The following is a 9480-nucleotide window of genomic DNA, read 5'->3' as shown; positions in this document are numbered from 1 at the left end:
TTTTTCTCTCATTTCTCTGCCTCTTGAATCCCTCTTTCAATCCTCCTCCAGTCGTCCTCCACGCCCTTAAACTCGCCCCTGTCCTCCGTTCCCTTACTGACTTCTCTGTGCCTCTTTGAGAAGAAGGATGTGGGGTGGTTTGTACATGTGGCATTTGGGGCTTCTGTTTTTGGGGTTAGGATGGGTACATGGACAAAGCCAGACCAACTTCACAAGGTAAGTGTGTGAAGGTTTGTGTGTTTTTGTATGTGCACTGCCACATACATGTGTGTGTGTATGAGTGTGAGTGTGTGTGAGAGAGAGAGAGAGAGAGAATGCAAGCATTCAGCAGGAGATGTTAACATCCAAGCCACCCATAAAACAGCAGGATTGGAGCTGGAAATAATACAGTTCGAGGAAACATTGATTACAATGTTTCTCTGCAACCCTCAATTAGACAGGAAACACTTAATGTCCTGAAAAGTGTTGGTCAGATTTAATTATTGTATTTTTCAAGTCAACATAAGTTCAGTTTAAGATTTTAGACTATTTTTTTTTTTCATTACCATTAGCTGACCTCATAAACTGAATAATAACTTGACATGAAACATTATGGTAGCTTCTTATGTTTTTGTATGCCATTGTCAGTCTTTCTTATACAGTCGTACCCAATCTTGCAAGATGTTCCATTTGCACAATGTAATGCAAATCTCCGCTTCAGTTTCTTCTGAAATGAAGTTATTTACTGATCAGAAAAATGAATTTTCATCAGGGTGCTTGTTATTGTTATTAAACAAAATTGCTTTTGTTGTCACTGTTGTTGTATATAGTGATTGAATTTATATAGTTTAGTGATCAGAGAGTGCAATTACTTGGCAACCACTGCATCAAAATGTCACTCATATACTTTTACAAGTAAATGGTAAAATTAATTCCTCAAATGTACTGTAAAAAAAATTTGTCGCACCTTCACACAGTTCCTCACATAGTTATCATATGATATGATCTTATACAAAACCAGAAGTAATCTTAACATCGTGATTCAAGGCCATTTCAAGCACAGGCTTGTTTTACAGTATCAACAAAAATGTCCCAGTTGTCTTGTTGTAGAATCTTAATTACTCTGTTGTCCATCTCAGGCTGTGCAGTGTTTATGACATGCCACAAAAAACACCACATTTGTTCCTTAAGACTTAATTATCGTTAAATTCATGCATTATTGTGTAACCAGCCATTAAAAGCAGCACCTGTTTAATTAAGCTATTTCTTTGATCAGTGCTGAAAACCACGTCTGAATGCTCCTTGTGTCAGAGGGCTTGGTGTTTTTTTATGCATAGATTTGTTCAGTTCTTTGTTTTCTGATATTATGTAAATTTCATCGTTTGCTCTATTCCTGACTCTGAATGATGAAAATTGTGTGAGGGAGAAAGACAGTGACTGGATAGATTTGCTGACAGTCTGACTCACCTCCAGGAAAACCATTATAAAAAGCAATATCTAGAGCTCAGTGGTTCACTCTGTAACCTCACATCTGTTCAGTTGGCTGTGGTTTGTTTATTTCCTACTAATATGACAGAACTGGCAGTATTAAAGTAATGCAAGTACTATAAATGTGTGAACAGGATCCAAAAATAACCCACTGCACAAAGTAAATAAAGGATACACAGAGGATTTTAATAAGCAGTGACTGGGACTGGTACTATTTAAAATGGTTTACGTGTTTGTTTACGCATTCTTGTGTTCAAAAACTAATTGAAATGTTTATGTGATTTATTGGAGTTATATATTAGGCATATTATTAACAGTAACATTTGAAAGTTTTAGCTCTTTTATGACGCTTTAAGTAATTCATACTTTTATTCAGCAAGGATTAAAATAATCAAAAGGGACAATGACATTTATAATGTATAATAAACTTATTTTTAAACAAATGCTGTTTTTGTGAACTTTCTAGACACCAAAAAATCCTGAAAAATAAGTCAAATGTTTTTCACAAAAATATTAAGAATCACTATTTTCTTAAATATTAAAATGATTACAATTAAAATTTCTGAAGGATCACTAAAGACTGGATTGCTGATTGCTAAAAATTCATCTTTGGCATCACAGGAATAACTTTAAATACTTATTTCCCAATATTACAGTTTTTACTGTGTTTTTGATCAAATAAATTCAGCTTTGGTGAGCATTAAATACTTCTTTCAATCAATCAATCAATAAGAATCTTACCAACCCCAAACTTGTAATTCATTATTTTTATTATCAATTTAATGAATTTTTATTTTAATTTACTCAGTAGTGAAGACATCACTGCATTAAACATCTATCCTTCTCATTTGTTCCTCCTATATGCTCTCCAGGCCTGTATTCCTGTGTGGTGGTCATTTGACGACAGACTCAGGGTTTGTGGCTAGTGAGGGTTTCCCCTCTCATTACAAACCAAACTCCAAATGCACCTGGTACATCACAGTACGTCCCAGCATCACCTTCAGATTCTTTTGCCTGCCTCTGCTTCAGGCCTGACATTTTCATCCCATCTCCTCTCTCATCAGGTTCCAGAAGGTCATGTTGTGATGCTCCAGTTCAGGATCTTTGATCTAGAGGCAGATCCCACCTGCCGCTATGACTACGTGGATGTCTATAATGGACACTCGTACACAGTGCAGCAACTGGGCCGCTTCTGTGGGACGTTCCGACCCGGAGCCCTCATCTCCACCTCAAACACCATGATGCTGGAGATGGCGTCAGACAGCAGCACAGGAGGAAGAGGATTTCTGGCTTATTTCAGTGGGGGAAAACCACATGTCGATGGTGGGATGACTTTTTACATTTGTTTTTGCAAAAATTTTCATGTCACAAAATGGTTAAAAGGAACAAATATTATATATCCTTAAAAATCCTACAGGAGTGTGTGTGGGATTCTTATTATCATTATTTGGATCCAACCATAAGCGGAACAGTTAATTCCTCTAAAATGAATCAAATCAAATATAAACAACAACAATACATCAAATTAAATAGTCATTTGCCTTTGTATTGGTGTCAAAATTTGGTTGATACGAATGCTACTCCTCAGGATTAATACCTCAGGATTAATACTAAGTTCAAAATGTTTTATTTTTTTATGCTTTTGAAAGAAAAGTCTTATCAAGAAGTTTACCAAGGCAACAGTTTTCTATTTGAATATATTCCTGTGATGGCAAAGCTACATTTTCAGCAGCATTACTCCAGTCTTCAGTGTCACATGATCCTTCAGTAATCATTCTTCTAATATGCTGATTTCAAGAAAATGGTACTATTATTGATGTAATTATTGATTATTAATGTTGAAAACAGATGTGCTGCTTAATATTCTGTGGAAACTATACAAAATATATATATTTTTTCAGGATATTTGAATGAATAGAAAGTTCAAGAATAGCATTTGTTTGAAAAAGAAATCTGTAGTAAATTACAGGAAATAAAGAAATCTATACATTATACGTCTTGACTTTTTAACAATTTAATGTATCCTTGCTGAATAAAATTCATTTATTTTAACCAAAAAAAAAATCTGTTCTGTTCCCTATAGAGAATCAGTTCTGTGGTGGCAGACTGACAAAGCCTCAAGGTTCGTTGAAAACACCGAACTGGCCAGAATCTGATTACCCAGCAGGTATCAGCTGCTCTTGGCACATATCTGTGGAGCCCAACATGGTGAGTCTGCAACGATCAATTCGCAGCTCCTTTTCTCTTGCATTTGTCTACTCTCAATCTGTTAAATCATTAGCAACCGTTAAGTCATCCGAGAAGTAATTATATGGTTTACTAGAGACGTGCTGCTATGAGATTTTGTGCATGTGAATGAATTTGAACTCTAGTGTGCGTTTATGATGACAGCATAAACAGTATATGGGAGAATATATGAAAGACCTCATTCAGTGAAAGTGCATAAGGTGGGACATGGAAAAAGAGAGAGTGAGAGAGCGGCATGAAACATGCATGAAAGAGCCTTTATACCCGTTTCAGAAAATTAGCTTTTTACTTGCATAACTACATATTAAAGTGTGTGTGTATCTGTACATGCCCAGGTGATTGAGGTTAAGTTTGAGAAGCTGGACTTGGAATTAGACACATACTGTCGTTATGACTACGTGGCCCTGTTCAACGGGGGCGAGACCGATGACTCTCGACGTATTGGCAAATTCTGCGGAGACGTGGTTCCAGAGTGAGTGCAAACACAATGCACCAGATATCATTCAAATCTATTCATACACTAGTATGGCATTTAAAGAGTCCTTCAAACATTATTCTAAGGACAAGGGGTTTTGTAGTTTATCTACACAGGAAAAGGATGTTGTTGATTTCTGCAAGGTCAGTCGTCCTAAGGGAAGCTTAGTGAAAGAATTTGCTTCCCAATTAGGAAATACTTTATCTTTACACAGTTATCTGTATAAAAATATGACCTTTGTACTGAGGAAGGTCCATGAATTGCAGATAATGTTGGATATTAACTTTAAAGATGCACTCTGTAACATTTTCTTCTTAAAAAGATTTTAATACCAATCCCTAAAGCTCACAAATATGGCTTAATATCACTTAATTTATTAAAAATCATGTTCATCCAACTGAGATGCAGTCATATCAGTAGCCCAAAAAAAGCTATTTTATGAAGCATGTTGCCTCAAGGGGGCCGAGGGAGGCCTCAGATCACACCTAATAATGGACATTTTCACTCACATATTAAATGAATTATGGTTGAGGATAATAGCACATTATAAAAAAAAAAAAAAAAAAAAACTATTGCTTTGCCAGTTGATGCATCCATGCCACTAGATGTCAGTATAAGTCCAAGACAGTTGTCATAAGGCAGGGGTGTCAAACTCAGTTTCTGGAGGGCCACAGCCCTGCAGAGTTTTGTTCCAACACACAAACCATCTAGTTTTCAAATAAACCTGAATGACTTAATTAGCTGGATCAGGTGTGTTTAATTAGGGTTGCATCTAAACTCTACAGGGCTACGGCCCTCCAGCAGCGGAGTTTGACACCCCTGTCATAAGGGTTTCCTCAATAGCCAACTAGTTGATTCTTAGGAATCCATGTGTAACTGTGCTTGTTTCAGATTCATCTAATCCCACTTAGATCTCATTAAGAGATGGGATACAACAGCCAAATAAAAACACCTTTAAGACTGTTGCTGTTATATAAGTAATGTCCAATAGAGGGATGATGCAGTCATGTAGGCCAACCCTTAGTTAGCATCACTCTAGTTACCTTGACAGGCAGCCAATAGGATTTTTCTATTGGCCTTTGGATTATTGCAGAAGATGAGCCCTGTGGCCAAAAGGTTTATGGTTCTTACACATCAAGATAATCTTAAATCACAAATGTACACAACTTACAAACCAGAAGGAAAAGAGCTTAAGTTAAGGGATAAACAAAAGTGTGCCATGGTTGTACAACTTTAGGGTCACCACCACTTTAATATTTTAAATCTACAAATTGGAAAGGTTGAGTTAGAGCAGTCTGCAAGAGCCCGAGTACATATGTAAGGCTTTAAAAGTGAACTAATAAGTAGAAGAGTACACAGTCAGGTCCATAAATATTGGGACATCGACACAATTCTAACCTTTTTGGCTCTATACACCACCACAACGGATTTCAAATGAAACGAACAAGATGTGCTTTAACTGCAGACTGTCAGCTTTAATTTGAGGGTATTTACATCCAAATCAGGTGAATGGTGTAGGAATTACAACAGTTTGCATATGTGCCTCCCACTTGTTCATCGTACCACGGGTGCAGCAGGCGCAGTGATATTACACAGCGCCTGAAAGTAGTCCCCAGTTAGGTAACTAGTTATGATATAGCTGGGGACTACTTTCAGGAAACATTAAGGACTACTTTAAATAGGAAAATTATCAAAAAATTATCGAAACTTTATTTCAGGGATTCACCAAAAACCTATTAAAAAACCCCATTGTATTAGGGAAGATGGATCCAAGAGTTCAAAAATGCTAACTTGTTTTCAGGGCTAAGGATTCATTCCTGCAGCACTCAGTCATTGATATTTGCAATAGTTTTAGCAATATAATAATGCTCTTTGTATTAATTTGTATGTCAGTGCGGTTGTGACCAATGGAAATGAGCTGCTGGTGCACTTTGTATCAGACCTGAGTGTGACCGCCGCAGGATTTCTGGCTCACTACCAGAGTATTCCCCGCGGCTCCCACACTGCCACGGCTACCCTGGACACAGTACACGGGCCAAGAGTCGGCACTTCACCTACCAAACCCACGACTCCACCAGCAAGGCCTAAGCCTAAAATTAAGCCCACACCAAAAGCTCCCTCAAGACAACCTAAACCTGTACCACCCAGACCAACTCCTAAACCGAGATCAAAACCTGCACCCAAGCCCAAACCAGTCAGACCTACTCCGCCAACAAGATCCGGTGCAAGAATCACACCAAAACCTGCTGTAAAAGTGCCAGCAAAACCTACAAAGAGGCCTACACCTAAATCAACGGTCAGACCTCAACCGAAACCAACAAGTACTACAGCAAAGCCAAAAGTAAAGCCTGGTGTCAAACCAACAGCAAAGCCAAAAACCAGTCGCATCTCTAAACCTGGGAATAAAACAACAACAAAAGCAGGTATAAATGGTTATGTGCATGACCATTCAATATAGTATTTCTCCGTGTGTGCTACAGTACATATTTCTGATTTTATGTGTTTCTCCCAAGCCCCAGTGGCCAACCCACTGTGTTCCCTACCATGCAAGAGAATAGGCACTCTCATGACCCGCTTCTGCCCCAGTCATTTTGGTGAGTTGCTTCATTTGTATCCCTTTCATCCTGCTATTTCTGTCTACTTCATTCTCCCCTAATTGCATGTCACAGACATGGACCCCAGAGGTTTTTTTATAGACTCGATAGTCATTTGAGGCCTTTAGTGCAGACAGCTGTTCACACAGTAATGATCTTAGAACAGTGCTTACAACAAACAGCTAATGTAATGGTCAAGACTCAAAACTGTAATAATAATAATAAAAAAATACATATTTTAATAATATTAATAATAATAGTATTATTATTTATTATAATATGTATTATTAATTACTTGAATAATTGTTACATTATTAATAATAGCTTAAGCAATAATAATAATAAAGCTGTTGTTATTATTATTGTCATTACATATGAAATGTTTTTGTATTATAATTATAAATCATTGCATATTTAATGTTTCATTACTTTATTACTTAACTACTATAATTATTTCGTAATAAGTTGTTTTATTATTATTACTTTTTTATGGAATCTGTATGCAATTGCAGATTGCACATCAGAAGCATGCAGACATCTGATTATCTTCCTTTATATCTCCCACAGTGTTGACCGGTAAAGTGACATCAATTAGTCCAGGGTCTCAAGGAAGTGCTGAAGTCGAGGTGTCCATCATTAAGGTGTATAAGGCAGGTAGACTTCAGTTCAGAAAGAGAGGACCCACCACTTCTGCCACACTGACAGCAACATGCATGAAGTGTCCTGCACTGCGTAAAGGTGAAAGAAACACACAAAACCAGTTCAACCACAAGCAATTGTGCATGACTTGTCTTCTGTTACTGTACAATGTCACTGGTTCAAATTTTCGATCATTTCACTGACCTTTTGTTTTGATTGTTTACTAATCATTGTGAATTTACTTCATAGGAGTGAACTATGTGCTGATGGGCCAGGTGAATGACAAAGGCCTTGGCATTCTGACCCCATCCAGCTTTGCTCTTCAGCATAAGACAGTGCATGACAAAGCACTGGCCAACCTCACAAAGAAAACATGTTGACCTCACAACCACCTTGACCAATCACAAGCCGAATACCACCCAGTCTGGTCTACTTTAATCAGGCAGGGAAAGGTCAAGTCTAATACACTAAATCCTTAGTTACGAACTGTATCTTTTTATATAACTAGAGGGACAGTATTTAAGTAAACAGTTTAAGTAAATATTCTAACGCTAAGAGAACAGAAGATTCCAAAATCTGTGGCATGTTATGCATCACACCAGAACCTTTCAGTCATATTCAGGGTATAAAGTACAGGGTGATTTATCATGTTATGTTTATTGTGTTTGTATTATTAGGTTATATTAGGTCTGTTTAATGTATTATGCAAACATTTTGATATGGCACAATGTATTCATTATAAATGATAAAGCTCCTTTAATTAAAGATGGGTGACATGTGAAATATGAATTTATCAACCTTCATCTTTTAATCAGAAATCAAAATTTAATTACTTTAACTACACATACCATTGAGTTTATTTGCATAATAATACTAAAACATAACTGTTAATCATATCTACATTACCATTCAAAAGTTGGGGTTTATTAAAATGTTAATGTTTCTGAAAGAAGCCTCTTATGCTCACCAAGGCTGCATTTATTTGATCAAAATAGACAGTAAAACCAGTAATATTGTGAAATATTACCATTTAACATAAGTGTAATTTATTCCTGTGATTGCAAAGCTATACTCCAGTCTTAAGCATCACATGATGCTTCCGAAATCCTCAAGAAGCATTTCTTATTAATATCAGTGCTAAAAAAAGTCTTATTAATATCATGGCTAAAAAACCATGAAGAGAAAGTTTTAAAATAATGTCACTTTTGATCATTTTAACGCATCCCTGTTGAATAAAAGTATTAATTTCTCATTAAACAAAACTTACTGAACCTTAATTTTGAACGCTACTGTAAATTTATTACACTACCACTCTCTGTAAAAACAATCATGTCATGTATGTTTTGACAAGGTGGAAAGAGCCACAGAGGATTTCCTCCTTGAACTAAGTGTTCCAGGCCAATAGAAAACAAACAGCTGTATGTCTCCATCAAGTGGACACATCTAGAATGAGGTGCTGTGTTTAGTGTCTGCAGTGTGCTGGAAAATGAATGCCTTGGTTCATTTCCCTACAATTCATTTAAGGTGTCTGACCCACAATATTGTCTATCTGAAGATCTGAGGTCATTGCTGCATATCCAGTATATATTTATGTTTTGTGCTTTGGTGTTTCACTATGTAAAGCATGTAGATGGACAGACATAGGTAGAGACATAGGTAGAGAGGGGGCGGGCTGTTTTGAGACATAAGAGTCACCGCTGCTCCTGTTACACAGCATTAGTCAATCACTCTCTCTCTCACACACACACACAAACACGGATATGTAAATGCAAATATAGGCAAATTCACACCTGCAGACGTGGAAAGGTGAACATAACATCCTTCTCTCAAAGGATTTCTCAGCTTAGCATTTAACTCAAAACGCTTATTTGGTTGCCCTGAACTACTATGTACTTACATTTAAATTAATCATTTGATACAATGCACTTATTGTGTACAAACATGTTTTACATTTTAAAAATACCTGCATGTAATTACATCTGTCAATAATTTCTGTAACTACATATTATAATTAGACTGTTGACCCATCCCTTACACCTTAACCCAACCTTAAACCTA

At 36.7% G+C, this 9480-nt stretch overlaps 1 protein-coding gene across 1 annotated transcript; it reads left to right on the top strand.

Moving 5' to 3' along the window:
* Nucleotides 1-80: 80 nt before the first annotated feature.
* pcolceb (procollagen C-endopeptidase enhancer b) lies at nucleotides 81-8741 on the top strand. The gene is made up of 9 exons (XM_079438018.1): nucleotides 81-216; nucleotides 2340-2448; nucleotides 2532-2790; nucleotides 3551-3675; nucleotides 4050-4186; nucleotides 6083-6612; nucleotides 6703-6783; nucleotides 7351-7521; nucleotides 7672-8741. The coding sequence occupies exons 1-9, from the start codon at nucleotides 128-130 to the stop codon at nucleotides 7800-7802; spliced, it is 1632 nt and encodes a 543-aa protein (XP_079294144.1). The 5' UTR covers nucleotides 81-127; the 3' UTR covers nucleotides 7803-8741.
* Nucleotides 8742-9480: the final 739 nt, after the last annotated feature.

Source organism: Barbus barbus (assembly GCF_936440315.1).
Source record: "Barbus barbus genome assembly, chromosome: 2".
NCBI lineage: Eukaryota > Metazoa > Chordata > Actinopteri > Cypriniformes > Cyprinidae > Barbus > Barbus barbus.
The sequence above is the reverse complement of the archived record's forward strand: the minus strand, read 5'-3'. Positions and strand labels throughout refer to the sequence as shown.

What these genes read in the sequence shown, in the direction of transcription:
- pcolceb (XM_079438018.1), top strand. Translation starts at nt 128, where the DNA reads ATGTGGGGTGGTTTGTACATGTGGCATTTGGGGCTTCTGTTTTTGGGG. An exon ending in TAAAACAACAACAAAAGCAG is followed by an intron (nt 6,613 to 6,702) that starts GTATAAATGGTT and finishes GTTTCTCCCAAG; the next exon opens with CCCCAGTGGCCAACCCACTG. An exon ending in GTGTCCTGCACTGCGTAAAG is followed by an intron (nt 7,522 to 7,671) that starts GTGAAAGAAACA and finishes TTTACTTCATAG; the next exon opens with GAGTGAACTATGTGCTGATG.